Source organism: Pelodiscus sinensis, chromosome 1 (assembly GCF_052426305.1).
Source record: "Pelodiscus sinensis isolate ZL-2025 chromosome 1, ASM5242630v1, whole genome shotgun sequence".
In the NCBI taxonomy this organism is placed as follows: Eukaryota; Metazoa; Chordata; order Testudines; family Trionychidae; genus Pelodiscus; species Pelodiscus sinensis.
Window position 1 is genome coordinate 89,528,128 of NC_143052.1, and position 21,207 is coordinate 89,549,334.

Here is a 21,207-nt window from a genome sequence, read left to right on the forward strand (position 1 = left end):
ATGTCTTCTGAAAGTCCAGTAGGCAATGGAAGTGTTGGTAATGCTGTCAGAGAATATTGACCTTCTGTGGCAAACTCTTTGCTTTGGCACCAGTCAGGTTCTGAGGGTGCCAGACTAGACAGGTTCAACTTGTACTTTGTTTCCAAAAAAAGCAGCCAATGATCTTTTAGGCCCTCAACCATATAACTTTTATCCATGATTTTGTAAATAGAGGCTAAAGCAGTTTAACTGGATAAGTGTAACAGGGCATACTTTTTCCCTGAAGAGCTTTATTTGTACATCTGCACTTACTATGCTATCTAAGCACATTTATCAGTGCATTTTGGGAAAATCTGGGCAACTACCTTGGCCAAGGAAATGCAAACAAAGCAACATCAGCAGCGTGTGGAGCAATGCACTCTGGGACATAAGATAAGAGAGCCTGAAGCAAGGAAGGCTGGTTAAACTAATTATCTGAATATAACTAGTTTGTCCAAATCCCACTGTAAAAAAGAGTGCTGAACAGGATAAAGGAAGTAAACCATTACCAGCCTAGAACTATGTGACTTGGTCTATTCCAGAGAAATTTGGTCACTAATAACCACTTGTTCCTACAACCTTCTCATTGTACCCACGAATGCAAGAAACATCACATGTATAAGGAAGTTGTGAAATCTCCATCTCTGGAGATATTTAAGAGCAGATGGGTTAGACATCTATCCAGTATGGTCTCGATGGTTCTCGGTCCTGCCATGAGGGCAGAGGACTGGACTCGATGACCTCTTGAGGTCCCTTCCAATTCTAAGTGTTCTATGATTCTGTGTTTCCAATGGCATTCAAGTGATCATTGTGCTGTTTTGATTAGATATGCTGCAAGCAAAATTAACCACCATGTGGTCCACCTCTGTCAGTCTTCTCTAGAGCAGTGTCAATGTGTTCAACAAGAGCAAATAAAATCAAAAGGACTAGTGTGAATTTACAGCAACAGATGTCCTTACACAAGGCGTATTCCTCCCAATTTTGTTCACTGCTGTATTGCAGATCCACTCTCATTGGAGTGAATTGGTGTTTGCTGACCATAGTTGCTGTCACAGTTTTGAATTGTGTGTATAGCCAACCATGCCAATAGTTGATTAGAATTTGTAAAAGTTGTAGAGTGGACATGGGCCTTATTTGTGCTGATTCCCACAGCTTGAAGAATTCTGAGATATAAAGTCACAGGAAGGAGTAGCATTGACATCCTCTGACATCCAGTGCTGAACTTTGTGTGAGAAGGCTGGTTGTATCTGTACAAAAGGAAGTGGTGGGTCAGAGAAGCTAGCTTCCTGCTTACTAAGTTTCCCTACCTCTGGGATTTGTTCTAAATCTGACAAAACAATTGTTGAGGGAGAATACTCAGCACAGAATTATGATTCTGAGTATCACCTAACTAGCTTCACAAAGCAAGAGTTTACCCTTTTAAATCATTGGGGAGTCAGAGCTCTTTGTTTACCACCCTATATTTTAAAGTGTTGAGATTATATGAAGGGTTACATGGAGGAATCGGTTACAGCCTTAAAGCAAGTCTCAGCATGCCCAGAATGAAAGCCAAAGCCAAACCCAACAAAAGCTGCCACGCCACAATTTTTGGCTTGGAACATTCTACAACCAACCAAGGTTAATATAGTGGAATGTTTCGGTTTTGCCTGTAGTCATAGACTCAGGATGGAAAGGCCCTCCATAATTCTTTTAGCCACTGTTTGTAAAAGCCTAATGTTTAAAGTGTATGGGTTGTTTATTTTCCTCAATTGTCTGATATAGACTGATTCAGATTTTGGATCTTTATTTTTAATATTATATGCCATGGTTTTCTGTCTGTCTGGCTTATTTTCTAGAGTTATTTCTACAATGATGATACATTTAACTTTAACTATGCCCAAGCCAAAGCTGCCACTGGCAATACCAGCGAGGGTGAGGAGGTATGTATTTGCTTTCTTAAAAAACAAACAATGAAATCCTATGTACCCCACCACACACACAGTCCCACACTTGTTCCCTCACACCTTTCTGATTCTGCCTATTGTGTGGAAATGGAGCTGCCATTTCCTGCAGGAATTTAAATGTATGTCTTGCTTTCAGTGAGCCTTATTCAAGGGAGTCAGAGTCCTGCTAACCTCCTAGCATTGGGGTATGTGAGGATCATGTTGGGAGAGAAGCACTCCAAGCTATCTCTAACTGATCAAAGAATGCTCTCTTGATCAGTTTCAGAGGGGTAGCCGTGTTAGTCTACAACTGAAAAAACTTAAAAAATAACATAGTCTTGTAGTACCATAGAGACTAACAAAAATGTAAATGGTATCATGAGCTTTCATGGGCACAACCCACTTCTTCAGATCAGTATCGGAGTATCAGCCATGTTAGTCTGAATATGCATAAACAACTAAAAGACCTGTGGCACCTTATAAATATGCTCCAGATTTATTGGAGCATAAGCTTTCGTGGGCAAAGACCCACTTTGTCAGATGCATGTAGTGGAAATTCCAGAGGCAGGTATAAATATACAGGCACATGAACAGAAAGTAGTACCAATCAAGAGGAAGGCCAAAGACCTCATTATCAATACAACTTTTTGACAGAACACACTTTTCTAGTAAGTGTATTATAAATATTGGCATAAAAACTAGCCTATACAGAGATAGGATTTTTTTATTTTTGCTAGCAGTATCCCAGTATAAACTGACTCTAAAGAAAGGATATTTGTACCTTTTTGCTGGGAGAAGCCAGAGATGATCGAGGCAGTGTCTGCACTACAAAGTTTGGTTGAAATAATTATCTTAGCTTGCAGTCAGTGACTTTTTTTTTAACTGTCTTGAGCATATGCTTGCTTTACTGCTTGCATTGTTGCTACATGTCCTCATTATGAATGGTTGTGTCAGTAGAAAATGTGGTGTATCAATGGATGTGCTGGTCAGTAAAGATTGTCCATACTTTCAGCTTTGGGGAGCATACATTGTTCTTAAAGATGACAGCTTCATCCATTTTCCCTTACCAGCCCAGAATTATAGCAATGAAGTGTCTCTGGTGATCAACTAGTACTTGAATAAACTTGGAAAAGTACCCTTTTTCAGTTTATGTATTCATTGGCAAGGTAGGGAGATACCAGTATAAGGATATTGAAACTCCATTACTGCTTTTGGAGGAACTCAACCAGTCCCTTTCTCATGAAAACTATACACTAGCCACCTCGACAGAATCAAGGAAATATTTAGCTACCAGCTGACCAGGTGCAGGATGACTGTCAAATGTGCTTTTGTTATACTCAAAGCTCGTTAGTGATGTTTAATGACAAGATTGGATCTCAGGAAGGCAAACATTACTATTACTGCTGCTGCATGTTGTGTATTACATAATAGTTTTGAAATGAATGGAGAAAGACTACTAGGAGAATGGAGGAGTGAGTTGGACTGGCTGTCGGCTCAATTTGACCAGTCAGACACAAAGACTATTAGAAGAGCCAACTGTGGGGCTTTATGGTAGAGGGAGGAACTACAACTAGTCCAGGGGTGGGCAAATACCAGCCTGCAGGCCACATCTAGTCTGATAGTGTAATATTTACCTATCCCTCCACAGGTACAGGTGATTGCAGATCCTGTTGGCCGCTGATTGCTGTTCCCAGCTAATGGGAGCTGTGGGAAGTGGCATGGACCAGGACACCACTTCCCACAGCTCCCATTGGTTGGGAACGGTGATCTGCAGCCAATTGCACATACCTGCAGAGGCGCAGGTAAATATATCAGTGATGGCTTGCCCGGAGCTAACCCTGATAGACCGGATCCGACCTGTGGGCCAGTATTTGCCCTCCTCTAGATTAATTGTAGCTCTCTGTGCTGAACCATCATAGTTGGATGCTTGCAAATGTGGGCTAGTAGGTGTGCTTGCTAAGGTGGACAACCAGGGAAAGTCATCTCAGAAACATGCTGAATTTTCTAAATGGGAGAAAGGAGTTTCTGGTATCTGGGAACCCTAGGATGTGGGGCTTAAAATAGAGAATGGAGCAACCGCTGCTGTGGAGGAGGGTCACTGTGGAACAGCCCCCGAAGGACTGTTAGAGTTGATACAGGTAGTGCATTGTCTAGTTTAGCACTAAATGGAAGAATGTAACCTTTGTAACTGAATTATTGGGTTATTATTGCACTGATGTTGCTGGGTGCCTGCATCAGCAGGATACAGATTGTTGTGTGGATAGATGTAAAACAGGTCAGCTTAGGTCAACATAACACTATACTGTAGATCAGGCCTCAGGAACTCAACAAGATCATCCATTGTGACTAACTCCACAGTATGTTGTACAAAGCTAAGATGTTGACACAGCACCTTGATAAAACTAATGGTTAAGGATTGTTATTGCTAATCCAAGACTGCTGTGTTACATACAATATGTGGCAGAGGGGTGGGAAGGGATCATCATTACAATGAGACATCTAGTATTTCAGAAAGATACTGATTTCAGTCTCTGCACTGCATTATAAATTAGTGCATTCTCAATTGCTGCTTAGGCAAACTACTGTCTTCCCTCAAATCCTGTCTTCATTTATGATTGGTTTGTTATGTACAAACGCATTCACTGGCAGCTGTTCAAGTGAGGCCACACCATAGTTTGGCATTTTAGAGCTCTAGATAATCTCATGATAAATGTTGTACTGTTTGAATTCCCCACTTGCTTGAGACAGAGAGATGCCCCTATAGATTACAATTTCACACTCTAACTTTCCATTAAGCTGTTGTTGAGTATTCTCTGGCCTGAGCCTTGGCTACATATTGGAACAAGGACAGGCCTACTGCGTATATGGTGGAGCAGATGCACATAATGTTCTTTTTCCTTCTTTCCTGCAGGTGTTCCTCTTAATCCAGAGTGAGAAGATCAAGAATGATTATGTTTACCTTAGCTGGCTGGCTCGTTGCTGTGAGTCACTTTAATTGCAAGATTGCAGGATGTGGATCCTCATGTTTTGCATTAGTCTTGCCAGTCCACCTTCCCTAATCGCTTTTTAATGTTGTGGGTGGATTTAGTATTTATGAAAGTGAAGTGTAAATGGCACTTGCTCTAGCCATTGTCAGCAAGTATTATGCAAGCAGCATTTCTTTGGAGTGCATAACCCCTCCTATTTCCGTTCTGGCCCCTACACAGCTCTGCCAGTATACCTCATTCTTGATCTCATTCTTCCCAGTCCAGGACATTGTCTGAACAGGACACTGTCTGAACCTTTAAAATAGCTTACATGAATTGCTGTTACGTTAATATTGGTTCTCTCCAGTTTTTGCAAAGTCCCTCTCATGAAAAGATGCTAATATACAGGTGATGACGCCATATAAAACCTAGAGAAATAGGAGGAGACCAGTGGGAGGAAAGATAGTCAAAGTGGACAGGGCACCAAGCTAACAGTCAGGATCTTAGACAAGTCATTTATATTTGTTCCTCAGTTCCCATCTATAAAATGGGGACAGTATTTCCCTAACTGTAAAGGATATTATGACGATAAAATCTATTAGTGATTGTGCTTTGATGAAGAAAACCATAGACTGTCTAGTTAGTTAAAGAACACATGGGCTGTCACTGTGATGATTGCTTGCCAATGTCACTTACTTTAGGTGGCATTTTGTCAATTTGAGGGCACATAAGCAGTATCACTGTTTCAGAACAGAGTATCAAGGAGGTGGCCTTTGCTCATATTTGCGCAGCTCCAACTGGAGACATGTCCTGAGGCAGTTATTTCCTTGTTGCCTCAACACAGTATTAAGAACATGCATTCAACTGCCCTCCTCTCACCCCAATGACTTCCAGAGCCACAATGGTAGCTTCATTATGCTGTTTTGGAGATAGGTTCACCATCTATGCTATGCCCTTCCCAGACAGATAGCTGGAAACTTCCACACTACATACATTGACCACCCATCCCTGATTCTGCTTTGGGACCTCACAGTTTCTTTCTTCATGAATCCATAAATCTATAATTTGTATTGTCAATTTTATGTTTTGCATTTACCTGTGAATGAAGTTTTATTTTGATGGAAGAACCCAAGATGCAGAATAAAATGGTGGTGTTGATTCTATAGGTTGTATGCTTTCCCTTTAATTCTGTTGTAAAGCAATTCCCTACTATGTTGCTAGGACTTCTATAGTGACCTTGTGGTCATTAAAAAATTCTGTGGAACTGTCATAAAAATAGTTAATTATTCTTGGGTACATTAGATAAATGTAGCATTAGTAATTATTTTCTTCATACTATGTTTCCTCTGAAGTTCCAGTAAAGTTGCTGTTTTCTTCCATATCTTTTAAAATGTTGATGTGTGCTATTAAACAGCTGCTACAACTTATTACAGGGCCAGCTACTTTCAGTAGTGGTTGAAATTATCCTTGGATGTGCAAAGTATTACTTTGGGATCTTTCTGTGTGAAAAATGCTACAGCTAGCATATGCAAATGTTAGCATATTCATTTTTGAGCATGAGTAGATACTGTAAGAACATAAGAATGGCTATACTGGAGTCAGATCAATGGTCCGTCTGGTCTAATATCCTGTCTTCTGAAAGTGATCAATCCCAGATGCTTCAGAGGGATTGAACAGACTGGGGCAGTTATTGAGTGACCCATCCCCTCCAGTCACAGAAACTGGCATTCAGAGGCTTAGCCATCTTGTCTAATAGCCAGTGATGGATCTATGCTTCATGAACTAATTTAATTCTATTTTGAACCCCATTGTATTTTTGGCCTTCAGATCATCTCCAGGACACGTCTGTCCTCGTATATTTGCAGGAGGCAAGAGATGCTGGAAGTGCACTCATTCAGGGCTCTTTGTAATATTTTGGTCTCAAACTATTGTACCAATTACTTAGACCTTATCTTGAAAAAGCCATTACAGGGCATCCCTGCTATACGTCCAAGATACGTTCAAAAAAACATGGACATATAGTGAAAGGACGTTAAGAGGGGAAAAATTTTTCCTCTGGCTGACTTCCATTTTCGTAAATTGGTCTTTTTTTTTGTTTGTTTTTTTGCATGAAGAAAGAGTGGGGAATTGGGAACAGTTCCCACAAGTGTCAACAATGCTAGTGCAGAACCAATGTATACTGGGGTGACTCTTGGAAGAGACGCCCTGTTCTGTTTTACCTCCTAGCATAGTACAGTAAACTTCCGATAATCTGGCACCTTTAGGTCCCAGGGGGTGCCGGATTATCAGATATGCCGGACTATCAGAAGGGGGGGCTATGAGGGGTCTGGAGTGGGGTGGGAGGGGATGCCACTCCGGACCCCTCATAGCCCCCACATACGATAGTCCGGCTCTGCCCCAGGCGTCCCTGATTCAGCCGCTGCTGGTGAGTTTCAGCAGCAGCTGAATCAGGGATGCCTGCAATAGAGCAGCTGGGGTGCTGCCGGGTTGGTCCTGCAGCGCCTAGGAGCGGCGCTACGGCACCAACCCAGCAGTGCTCCAGCTGCTCTTGGGGACGCCTGGGGCAGAGCAGCTGGAGTGCTGCCGGGTTGGTCCCGCAGTGCCAAAGAACGGCGCTGCGGGACCAACCCGGCAGGACCCCAGCTGCTCTGCCCCAGGGGTCCCCGATTCAGCCGCTGCTGAAACAGCAGCGGCTGAATCCCGACGCCTGGGGCAAAGCAGCTGGGGTGCTGCCGGGTTGGTCCCGCAGCGCCGTCCTTTGGCACTGCGGGACCAACCCGGCAGCACTCCAGCTGCTCTGCCCCAGGCGTCCCCAAGAGCAGCTGGGGTGCTGCCAGGTTGGTCCCGCAGCCCCGAGGGGCAGTGCTATGAGACCAACCTGGCAGCACCCGAGCTGCTCTGCTCCTGGCTTCCCCGATTCAGCTGCTGGTCAGTTTCAGCAGCAGCTGAATGGGGGAAGCCTGTCCGGCTGCCCCAGCACTTCCGGGTTCCTGATGATGGTCCGGCACCAGGAGTCCCGGAGCACTGGATGCCAGACTAATGGAGTTTTACTGTACTTTGTTTCTTTGTATGCACAGATTGCTAGTTGTTCCTAAATTATCCAAGCATTGTTTTCCCATAAGGAATTATGGTTTATAAGGTTTTCAGTGCTCAGACATCTGGTCATCATATGTAGGGAGAAGAAGTGTTTTTTCTGATAAGTGTGCTGTGACGGAAGCTAAAGACACAAAACCCTACTCTGGTGCCTTAATTTCTGCCATACCAGGAGAATCCAGTGATCACCTGTTCTTATGTACTATCTATAATGGTGACCACTGCAGGATGTAATTTCTTCATAATACACTTCCTAGTACAATACCGTACCAGGTTGATTGTGAAGGAAAGGTGGATTTCTCCCTGAATGCAGTTGAACAGTTTGTGCTCAGAAATATGAGAAGTTCTTGTAATTTAAATTCAGTTATCCCTAGATTATTGTTTTATTTAGGATCTTTGATTGTGCAAAGAAACTAGAGTGTTTCCAGTGTAGTGTGAAAGGATTTATATTGGTATCTCTGATAATTGTCAGAAATGATTGTTACTCCACTTCACTTCTGTGCACATAATACCAAGCATTCCTTCGCCTTGAAGAGCACAATTTCTCCCATATTAATGGCCAGCACACAGAATGGTAGATGGTGAAACTCTCGAAAAGAGATAGACATCTGATCCAAGGGGACTTTTTTTCTCCACAATAAGAGAACATTGACAGATGTCTGGAATTAACAGGCCAAACTTTAGGTTAAACACTTTCTTACCTTCAGAAGGTCTGTTTGTAGAATTTTCTGTCTCCAAAAGTGCTAGATGCATGTTATTGGGGTGCATTCTGGCACTTATGACTATTTGTGCTGTACCAGAAATATATTCTGTTAAAGGCTGATTGCAATTCTTGCTCATATATACCCTGTTAAAATGACTACACATTCTATGGATTCTTGAAATAATTTCCTCACAGGAAACACAATTGCAATGATCTTGTGTATACTTTTATTTTTCTTTGGAGCAATGAGAATTGTGGGGAATCAGTGTTTAAAATCAGGTGGATGCTAGTCATTCAAGACATCAGTCCTTCATGTCTGTCTTGCTTTCTATGAACATGAGAGTGGGCAACACTAAATCTCACAATCTGAATAGAGAGTAAGAGGATGTCACAGTCCATTACTCTCTATAGAATACTTTCTGTATTTATTCAGGATTCTCCATTTTATGATCCATGGGCCCCATTCAGACAGCAGCCCTTACCCCAATCAGGATGCCAATACCACTCGTCTGACAGACCTCACCTTCCCCGCCTACATTCATTAGACAGGTCTGAATTTTCTGAATGTAAAGAGGACATGGATGTCACAGGGGAAGAACAATCCTTCCACTTCCCGCTACCTATACACTCCTTTCCAGCCTCATCTGCAGACACAATTATGTTGCCATTGCTTATGAGTTCGGGGGATGATTTTAAGTCCTTTCAGGACCTTTTTAAGGGGTAACTGACAAACTAGAAATAGCCCTCCTCACTTCTCCTGACACACAGCACAAGCTTATTAATATTCTTCATGCCTTGGTGCAAACCAGGGTCACAATACCCATGAATGAGGCATTGATGGATCCAGCAAAGCTCCTCTGGAAGACCCTGGTGACAATTCCACCTATATCAAAGAGAATAAATCAAAAATACTACATCACTCCAAAGGGCGCAGAATTTCTGTTAACTCACCCCTCTCCAAACTCTCTAGTGGTAGAGGCGGCGAACTAGAGGGGTAAACAGCAGATTATGTGATCAACCCCATATGACAAGGAATGCAAGAGGCTTGATGCCAGGGGCAAGAGATCAGACTCCTCTGCCAGCCTTCAGCTCCATATTGCTAACTACATGGCACTTCTTTCCAAATACACGCACCACATTTTTGACCAGCTGTTGACTTTTATTGAAATTATACCGGACAACAGAAGAGAGCAATACAAAGCTTTGATGAAGGAAGGTTCTCTGATCTCTAGATCCACACTTCAGTCTGCCCTCAATTCCTCAGATACAGCTAGATTTCTGGCATCTGCAGTGGTGATGAGGCATGTGTCCTGGCTTCAACTGTCAAGTTTTCCAAAGGAAGACCAGAGCATAGTCGAGGACCTCCCGTTTGAGACATCCCAGCTCTTTGTAGACACTAAGAATACGACTCTTCACTCCCTGAAAGATTTGCGAGTCACTCTGCGCACACTTGGCATCCAACCTCCTGCCAATAGAAGAAAGCAAAATAGACAGTTTACATATAGGTACAAGCCAATACCTTTCAACCACACTAGACATTATGACAATAGACGCTGTTAAAGACAACCCAGACATAGACAATCATTGGAACAACCCCTCACCCAACAAGCTACAGCATATCAGTCATTTTGAAGTCTTCGTCAAGAGTCGGACAGCCCCCATCCATCCAGGGCAGCTATCCAAGCCTTATACCACATTTGGCTCCAGACTAGCAGCATTCTATCTTGCCTGGTGATCCATTACGACTGAAAAGTGGGTTCTCAAGATCATCAACACGGGTTATGTCATCCCCTTTACCTCCACCCACAATCACCATCCCCATCCCTCTTCAGGGACCCTTCTCACGAGGCTGTGCTCGTACAAGAGACACAATGTCTGCTGCAATTGAGAGCCATAGAAGAAGTGCCCTTCAACTGCAACGGGAGAGGTTGTTCTCACTATTTCCTCACAACCAAGAAATCAGGGGGTTGGAGACCTTTACTAGATCTCAGAGAACTCAATCAGTACGTGCATTATCAACACTTCAAAATGGTGACCCTCGCCACAGTCAGACACGCCCTCAAGAAAGGAGATTGGCTGTCCACCCTCGACCTTCAGGATGCTTACTTCCACATCACAATACACCTGTTACACAGATGCTTCCTCAGATTCACAGTGGTGAACCAACATTTCCAGTACAGAGAGTCCTGCCTTTCGGCCTGTTGACTGCCCCAAAGGGTATTCTCAAAGGTGCTAGCAGTGGTTGCCGCTCACCTCAGAACAAGGGGAATTACCATTTTTCCCTACCTCAATGATTCCCTACCTCATAAAGGGTCAGTCACCTTACCATACGCAGCAGGCAGTGACATTTACCAGGGAACTATTTGATAGACTTGTACTATGAATAAACCTGGCAAAGTCTGTCTTGCTCCCTACGCAGACACTAGACTTCATCAGGGCACACCTGGACTGCAAAACAGCCACAGCCTCGCTTCCACAGCACAGGTTCACAGCAAATTCAAGACTTGGGGCATCTGGCACAGTTCAGCCCCTGTATAACCACCAGGCAGTGCCTGCACCTCCATGGTCACATGGCAGCTGCCACATTCATAGTGCCTTAAACATGCCTGCATATGAGTCCGATATAGACTTGGCTCAGGACAGTGTACAGGCTGCATGTACACCCATTGAACAAGTCTCTCATCATGCCATGCAACATAAAAGCTTCTCTTACTTGGTGGACACAAACACAGAGTGTATGGAGAGGGGTTTCCTTTTCAATGGAACTCTCCAATACTTACCGTTACCACAGATGCCTCACTAACAGGCTGAACCAGGGAGTCCAAGCCAGGTGGACACTGGACAAGCAATGCAAACACATCAACTTGTTTGAGCTCAGATCAGTCCAGTATGCATGCATGTACTTCTCCCAGATGCACTACATCAACAAGCAGGGCGATGTCCGCTCTTGCCAGCTCTGTTGGGAGGTAGTACGGTTACGGGAATGGTGCATCCTCTGCACATTCACCTCATAGTCTCATATATCCCAGGCAGAGACAATATGTTAGCAGACGATCTCAGCAGGGACTTCTTCCTCAATCACGAGTGGGAGATCAACAGGTCGGCCATCAATCATCTGTTCTGAAAACGGGGGTTCCCAACAATGAACCTCTTTGCCACACACACAAACTCATGGTTCCCTCACTATTACTCCAGAGTGTGATTAGGCCCCAGCTCTCTGGGGGATGCGTTCAACATCAGATGGGATGCGCCTCTAGCATATGCATTCCCACCAATTCCTCTCATCCAGAGAGTGATACTCAAAATCATAGAATACTAGAATTATAGAATACTACGACTAGAAGGGACCTCGAGAGGTCATCTAGTCCAGTCCCCTGCCCTCATGGCAGGACCCAAGTACTGACTAGACCATCCCTGATAGACATTTATCTAACCTGCTCTTAAATATCTCCAGAGATGGAGATTCCACAACCTCCCTGGGCAATTTATTCTAGTGTTTGACCACCCTGACAGCTAGGAACTTTTTCCTAATGTCCAATCTAAACCTCCCTTGCTGCAGTTTAAGCCCATTGCTTCTTGTTCTATCCTCAGAGGCCAAGATGAACAAGTTTTCTCCCTTCTCCTCATGACACCCTTTTATATACCTGAAAACTACTATCATGTCCCCCTCAATCTTCTCTTTTCTAAACTAAACAAACCCAGTTCTTTTAGCCTTCCTTCATAGGTCATGTTCTCTAGACCTTTAATCATTCTTGTTGCTCTTCTCTGGACCTTCTCCAATTTCTCCACATCTTTCTTGAAATGCGGTGCCCAGAACTGGACACAATACTCCAACTGAGGCCTAACCAGCGCAGAGTAGAGCGGAAGAATGACTTCTCGTGTTTTGCTTACAACACACCTATTAATGCATCCCAGAATCATGTTTGCTTTTTTTGCAACAACATCACACTGTTGGCTCATATTTAGTTTGTGGTCCTCTATAACCCCTAGATCCCTTTCTGCCGTACTCCTTCATAGACAGTCGCTTCTTCATTCTGTATGTGTGAAACTGATTGTTCCTTCTAAGTGGAGCACTTTGCATTCGTCTTTATTAAACTTCATCCTGTTTACCTCAGATCATTTCTCCAATTTGTCCAGGTCATTTTGAATTATGACCCTATCCTCCAAAGCAGTCACAACCCCTCCCAGCTTGGTATCATCTGCAAACTTAATAAGCGTACTTTCTATGTGATGTAGACAAGGGCTTATCTTATAGGCTCATGTGTTGAGGTGCAGATAAGCTTTTTAGTGTAAAATTCTGCTGACTTAGGTAGCTAGAACTTCTTTAATTTTGTAAGCTTCAGCAAGGTAGCTGAGTTAGTCTGTAACAGGAAAACTTAAAAAACAACAAGTAGTCTAGTAGCACTTTAAAGACTAACAAAACATGTAGATGGTATCATGAGCATTCATGGGCACAACCCACTTCTTCAGTTAGTTTGTGAACACTAAGATAATGAGAGCAATATGAAATTCTTTCAAAGGATAAAATGGGGATCAGGAATTGTTTCTTTTATGTATAGTTTTGTATAACTAGCTATGTATAATAGAATTTCTCTCTTATTTCCGTCGCTGTTCCCCTTATCTTGTTAAGCATTTGGTTTGTCTGTAATCAGGGGCAGAATATTAGAGTAGTTAGAGCAGTGGACTGATTTGATGTATCACCAGGCTGGATGCCAGACTAGATGGACCATTGAGTTCCAGCGTTGTAAGTGCTCAATCTGTGAAATATAAATCTGAGGTGGTGTCGATTTCATAACTCTTTTTTCTTGTATTTGCAAACTAGCACTTTACCACCATCAGTAATTTAGCTAAGGGGACGGCTAGCTTTCACTTAAACTCCATAGTTTTCAGTAAGGCTATGTCTAGACTACACGGAAGATTCGAAAGAGGATATGCAAATTCTGAAGGAAAATTAGGTTTACGCGGCTTTTCGAAAAGGGGGGGTTGCCGAAAAACCCACATCTCAACTACTTTCACTTTCGAAAGCTCTGCTTTCAAAAGTGAGATCGGAAGAAGATATGCAGATTGTCGTGGAATTTGCATATCTTCTTTTGAATCTTTCGCATGAGTGATAAGATGGTGAACATTTTAGTCTTGCTGTTATTGGGCAGTGCACTATGGCATTTCTTCACTGTTATTGGGCAGTCTGATCCAATTTTCTGTTCTCATTGTAGATATCATGAATAAGAAGCCTCGACTGGCCTGGGAGCTCTACCTGAAGATGGAAACCTCAGGAGAGTCCTTTAGTCTCTTGCAACTCATTGCGAATGACTGCTACAAGGTGAGTTTTCTTTTCGAAGCCTGGTATCTAGTGTGTTAATTCTGTGGCACGACACTCAGATGCTTTGTCTACAGCAGCCTCCTTTTTGTAAAAGTCCTTTCCATTGCTACTGTTAGTGAAGCTCTGCAACATATACGGTCTGGTAGAGATCTGTCAATATTTTAACCAGCATGTCTTCTAGTTAGACAATATGCAAGTTAAAATGCTGGTGACTGGGTTACACTAGACCTAATCACAATTTCTACCTTTATTAAAGCTTCAGTGGCAGGCGCAATGGGAAATTTTAAGAGGAAAAATCTAATGCAGACACCACCAGAGGCTATAAGTTGGACTTCTTTGGAACAGCAGATTCTGCCCTTCGTAGTCAGAACATGAATCTTACAACCTCATCCCAACAAACCCATAGTAGGGTCCTGCTACATGCTTCCCAAGATGCACAAAAAATGAAGCAAGGCAGATCTGTCATATCTAGTTACAAGACTTTTACAGAAGGAGTATTAGATCTCATAGAAACCACCCTCAAACCACTTATTGCACAAAGACTCCAAGACTTTATTGATTTCCTCCAGAAACTCTATCAGCATATTCCCCCAGAATACCATCTTTGCCAGCATGGATGTTATGTCTCTATAAACCAAGATTCCTTACCATGATAACATTGCTGCCTGCCTCAAATATTTGCAAGATAATATACAACATTGAAAAATTCACTCAAACACATTGCAAAATTCATCAGACATCTTCACAAATAGCAACTTTACATTTAGCAAACACTTTCTCCAAACTATGGGAATAGCCATTGATACTAAGATGCCTCCCCCGACTCCCAGTATGCCAGCCTCTTCATGGGACACCTTGAGGAAGAATTTCTGGAAAAATATACCACAAAACCAATGATTTACTTGAGGTACATCAATGACGTTTTCATCCTCTGGACAGATTACATCAGTTCCCTCAGATTTCCACCATAACTTTAACCACAACCATGTTCTCTAGAAAACACCCACCTCAGCATCAACTTCCTGGTTATAGGTTGAACCTCTCTTGTCCGGCACACTCTGGTCCGGCAACATCCATAGTCTGGTAAGATTTTAGTTAGCTGGATGTCCACTTATCATGGGTGTGGCCAAGTTTCACGCAGTCCCATAAAGTTTGTTTACAGCTATCAGTCCTGGCTCGCAGTGTTCTGTGCTGTTATTGAGCTCTAATTTACCCCTAAATGTCTTCTAAGAGCCCAGTAAGCAGTGGAAGTGTTGATAATGCTGCTAGACGATATTGAGTTCCCATGGTTTGGCAAATTCTCTGATTTGGCATCGGTCAGGTCCCAAGAGTGCCAGAGTAGAGAGGTTCAACCTATACCACAATCAACTTCACCTTCTGCGGATTTCTTGCATACAAATGACTGTATGCAAGAAACCTGCAGATCACCACATTTACCTCCTCAGATTCTGCAACCATTCTCTGTTATCTGTAGTTGGCCATTTAAATCACATTCTAAGCTGCTTCCTCTAAACAAGAACATTCCACCGGAGAAGTAGATCACATTGTGGAATAGGCTATCCAAATATCTCAGGAGAAACTGCTTCAGTACAGGGGGAAAACCTCCACTGACCACACAATCCTAATTGTCACCCTACACTGAAACCCATTTTGAACAGTTACAATCCATACATGATGGGGACCGCATCCTGAATGAAATCTTTCCTGAATCCCGTACTCTGGTTTTCAAACAACCTCCCACCCTCACTAAGCTCATCATCAGAAGTAAGCTTCCCAAGGATCAAGAGCCAACCAATTTAAAGTGTTGTCAGATCCCACCAGAACAACAGATGCAAAACCTGCAGACATATCTCTATTGCTACATTGATCAATACCCACCCACAACAAACCTTTCAAGGTCTATGGGTCCTACAAATGCTTAGCACAAAATGTGTATCTCATCCAGTGCATCATAAGCCTCATTAACAGCTTTGTTGGTGAAACCAGACAATCACTACATTCTTGAATGAGCTCACACAGAAAAATGACAGAAACATCATCACTCCTGCTGAATGCTTTGCACACAATGATCACTCCATATCTGAAATCACAGTCCTCATCCTCAAAGAAAATCTTCACAACAGCTTCAGAAGACAAAGGAATTTAAATTACTTACTTTGCCAGATGCTAAAAATTATAAGCTAAACTGAGACACTGGTTTTGTGGGCCATTATGATTTGCCTTCACACCCTTCTTCCTGCTAACCCTTAACTGTCCACTTCCTTTTAAGAGATCTCCTAGAGCCTATGTAACCCCCTTAATGCTTAACAGTCTGCCCCCATCTTATATTTTACAGTCCAGTTCCCTTCCCTAGACCTGAAGAATGCTTAGTGAAATTCAAAAGCTTGTCCTTTCCACCAACGGAAATTGGTCCATTAAAAAGTTTAACATTTTCCTACCTTGTCAGTTAGCACAGATACTCTGGTATTTGTTTTTCCACTTTCAAGATTAAATACAGTAAGCCACCAAATGAGATCGCCATCTTCAGCCTCTAGCACTGGAATTTTTGTCCATTTCTTTATATCGAGATACAGATCATGCAAGATTTCAAAAGCACATTGATAATTGTCCTGTGATGATATGCTGGAAATTATCCCAGGACTGGCATGCACACATTTTAACCTTTTTTCACTCTTCCTATGAGAACAAATATGAAGCTAAGTTATGCTAAAATGCCATACTCTTTAACTCGAGCAAATTCACACATAATAAAATATACTCTGTCTTGGGTACAGTAGATTTTAAAAACGTGTTAGCTAACATGCTAACATTACATTTTTTAAAATCTAACTTAGAAAAGTCCCAAGAGAAGAAATGAGAATTTCCCAACTGTACCAATCAGGTACTGCATTTGATTTTTCTTTTTACTTTTATAGTGAAAGCTAAAATGAGCGTTCTGAATTAATACACAAGCAATTTTCAGTTATCTTTATGCCCAGACCTGGACTACGAAAATTCATCGTGTTTTAAAACAACATAGAGATAAACTTGTCTTAACAAACATGCTTTTAAATTGGACTTTGCACCTAGGATATACAAGGCGAAAGATTAGGGCTGCTTGAAAAAAACCTGAAATTGTCAAAAGTAAAGGGATTAGAGAGACATGGTGGATAAGGTAAAATCTTTTATTGGACCAACTTCTGTTAATGAGAGAGACAATTTAATTTACAGTGAACTCTTCTTGAGTCAACACTGTGTAAGTCTTAAAGTTTCTCTCACCAACAGGTGATAGTCCAGTACTTCACCCCACTTGCCTTTCTAATAGTCTGGGATCAACACTACTTTGAATACGAAAATAAGGGGATGACATTTTTTATAAGCTTTATTAGCTCATATTAGTTGAATGTGATTTACACAGAGGGTGAGCCTCGAATTGATCACAACAGGTTAACAAAACATCTCAACTTGGCCTGTCTATACTAGATTTAAAAAATCATGTTTAAAATCATATTAAATAAAATATTACCTATTTTCCTAGTCTATCTATATCTATATCTATATATATGGCCTGTGTGGAATTGGAATCTACCTGTTCTAGTTATAGTCTACCTTAGAAGAGCAGGAAAATGTGTGCTGTTCCCATGACTTATTCCTCTTATTGACTAACACCAGACAAATAGCATAAGAACCAGGCTGTAACTTTGGCTCTCATTCTATATAGTCAATCTTGTGACTAAAATATGTATTTTTTTTCTTTCTATACAGATGGGCCAGTTTTACTATTCAGCCAAAGCTTTTGACGTTCTGGAGAGACTAGATCCTAACCCTGAATATTGGGAAGGCAAGAGGGGTGCCTGTGTGGGCATCTTCCAAATGATCTTAGCTGGCCGAGAACCAAAGTACGTACCATTGCTGTGTATGAATGTCTCTTGTTAGTCTTCCATTCCCAGCAAGCTGAAGCTAGAACCACAGTTACAGCTGCTTTTGTGAAGAGACACACAATTTCAGGAACAGACGTCCCATATACTTCCAATTTTTTTTTTTTTTGAAAGAAACCTCTGCTACCCCAGTAGTTGAACAATAAATAACTACTGTTAATCTCTATCTTCCAGCCAACTGGAGCAGTCTATGTTTTGGAAAATAATCCATCATCTAGTCATGCTCTGCACTTCAAAGACCCAAATAGGACATAGTTCTTGAAGTAGCTAAACTACAGACACATCATGTTTCTTACCTAAAGGCAGTGAGAGAGGACCTCATATCACTAGTTAAGGCAGGCCTGGGCAAAATACGGCTCACAGGCTGATGTGGCCCGCCAAGCTACTGGATCTGGCCCACGGACGCAGTGGGAAGCTCCAGGCAGGCAGGCTCCCTAGGTAGCGCCGCATGCTGCTTAGAGAAGTGGATGCAGGGCTCTGTTTCTGTTTTGAAACTGGATGCGAAGGGTGTGGGGTAGAGTTTTAGGAGACACCCCACCCCCAGCACATTCCCACTGGCTGGTTTCTGACAGAAACTGTCCAATGGGAGCTGCCTGTTAGAATAACAAGCAGCTAAGAAGAATCATGCCCCCTCTCCTGCACTCAATTATTCATGAAGCACATGGCCAGGCAAACAGGCAGGCTGGCTGGGAAACATTTTAAACTCTGCAGGCAGGCAGGTTAGTTTGGCAGATGACAAGTAATTCTCTTGGCCACAGCCTGCTTCTGGCATCCCAGCACTCCCCTCCTCCCCCCACACTCAACATAACCAAACCCTCTGTCCCCCTCTTACACCCATACCCCCTCCCAGATCTGGCACCCCAATCTCCTGCCCCAGATCACAATCCCCTCCAATCCCTAGGTCACACCCCAAACTCCTGCACTCCAGTCCCCTGCCATAGGTCACAACCACCTGCTTCATCCCAACTCCCTCCCAGACTCGTCTCCCTCCTGCACCCCAGTTCCTTACCCCAAGCTTCCTTCTGCATTTCAGACACCGCATCTCCATTAATATCATGGAAGAGTGCAGCCCTCAACCACTTTCCAAAATCTTGGAGTGGCCCCCCCCATCAAAAATGATTGCCCACCCCTAGCTTAAGGAGAGGTACTGATAACCTCTGAGTGGAAGTTGTATCCACTCCTCTTTGGTCTTGGAATTTCAAGGACAGCAGAATTAAAATGGGAGGATGGTTATTCACACCTCAAAGAGGGATAAGAAACATGTTTCTGAATGATGAATGAATGACGTGAAAGCCCAATGTCTCTTACTGCACATTTCATCCATTCCACGCATAGCTTGGATATTGGTTTGATTGAATCACTAAAAGAAAAAAGGAAATGGTCCTTTTCCTTGATTTTATTGATTGTTTTGCCTTTGGCATATCTCTCTGGATATGGAAGGGGGGAAGATAGAGGGATACTTTCTGCTCCTGTTGTCTAGTAAGAAGTCAGCTATGCTGCGGGCGAATAAGCTCTGAAAGCAGTGGTATTAATTAATGCACCCTCTAACTTTCCCTCTGGCAGAGTACCCGTATCTTCTGGTTAACATTCACAGAAACTCTAGAATTCTTATTTTTCCTCCACTTAAGGTCACACAGAGGAGAAGATGCCATTGCTTTCTTAAATGCATACCTTTCAACAAGACAGGAGCACACAGAGCCATGGCATCTGTTACTCTCTCCCTTGCTTGCCCTCCATTTTTTTAATTGCGACATTTACTAAAATAGTGCGGACTCAGTAGTGCACCTTAAACTTCTGAACTGCAACTGAGATAATCTTTCCACAAAATCTGATTTCTGCATGGAGCTGGTAGACATTCAAGAAACAAACTGATTAACTTGTTGTATCAGGTCTTATTCCCCCTAAATAATGCAAACCACCTCAGACTGTGAATAAATTCATCAGATATCTCTGGATTAGATTCCCATTCACCTACTAACAAGATTAACAAGGAAAATATAAGGTACTGTACTTCAGGGAGTGATTCTTCTGGGGAAAGCACTTGTCTGTCTTAGTCATCTACTATATATTTGAGAGAATTTGTATATGTTTGTCTATCTGTGAGTCTGTTTGTTCAAGAACTCCTCTTAAACAGTAAGAGCTAAGACCACCAAATATGGTATGCAGCTTCTTCTTATAACTTAAAGCAAGGTTTGATTGTGCCAAGACAATGGGATGTGGAATTTGATTGTTTCTCATCAAATGGAAAGGAAGGGCTCTGACTGCAGGGACAGTTAAACTCCACAATGACCACAGGGGGCAGTAAGTGCCCCAATCTTGGGGAGCAGCCACCGGCCAGGCAGCATAACCCCTGGTGCTCCTGGGAAGCAGCCACCAACCAGCCATCACAGCCCCTGCTGCCCCTAGGGAGCAGCCACCGATTGGCCAGTATAGTGCCCACTGCCCTGGGCTGGTCCCAGGGAGCAGTCACTGGTCACCCAGCATGGTCCCTGCCACTCCATGACAGCCACAGGGAGCACCCACTAGCCACCCCGCCCTGATCCCTACCCCACTTCCAACTTCCTGCTTTGACTTCTTTACCTCCACACTCAGCCCTGACTCCTGCACCCCTAAACCTTCCTACCTCCTAACCCTGTACCCTGACTCCTGCATCCCCCATCCTCTGTTCTGAGCCTCTCTTCACCCCCAACCCTGACTCTTGCAACCCCCACAACCTTAGCTCCCTGCCCTGAGCCCCCCACATCCCAAGCCCCTGCCCTGACTCCGGCACCCCCCACACCTACAATCCCCTGCCCTCAAGGACCCAAGCAATGCTGGATAAATCTTCTAGTATAACACTTAATATGCTTAAAATGCAGTGATTAATTAGTCTGAGCTGTGGTCCTGTGTTGAGATAGGTAATGCTGTGCTGTTGAAGTCTGCCAGCCTGAAAAACTGAAGTGCTAACAATTTGCCATTAAATGTCCTGTGGCATTTTTTTTTTGCAAGGAATGTTAATTTTTATGTCCTGATAGGCTTCAGAATAAACAAATTTGGCTGACCTAGAATTCCCCTTCTAGATGAACCTAAATACAATATTCTTTATTTATTTCTAGATCCATACGATTGTGTAGGTTTTCTGCTGTGTTTATTAGCTGTCACCTTCCTCGGTCATAGATGAAGTAGATTACATACCTAGAATCTGTGCTTCAGGATGTAAAGATGCACAGAAATATCAGCTGTTTCTATCCAAGTGATCCTCACCCTGCTTTAAACTTTTGTCTTCTGT

At 42.9% G+C, this 21,207-nt stretch overlaps 1 protein-coding gene across 3 annotated transcripts in view; it reads left to right on the top strand.

Annotated features, from left to right (window-relative positions):
- The window catches only part of IFT56 (intraflagellar transport 56), an 83,972-nt gene that overhangs the window by 60,687 nt on the left and 2,078 nt on the right, over positions 1-21,207 (top strand). For all 3 annotated transcript variants that reach the window (XR_003090266.3, XM_006127813.5, XM_089780778.1), the window contains 4 exons: positions 1,854-1,937; positions 4,852-4,921; positions 13,916-14,022; positions 17,767-17,900. Coding sequence is in view for 2 of the 3 variants with exons in the window: in XM_006127813.5 (XP_006127875.2) it covers positions 1,854-1,937; positions 4,852-4,921; positions 13,916-14,022; positions 17,767-17,900 (395 nt within the window). In the remaining variant the exon portion in view is untranslated. The remainder of the gene's footprint in view (positions 1-1,853; positions 1,938-4,851; positions 4,922-13,915; positions 14,023-17,766; positions 17,901-21,207) is intronic.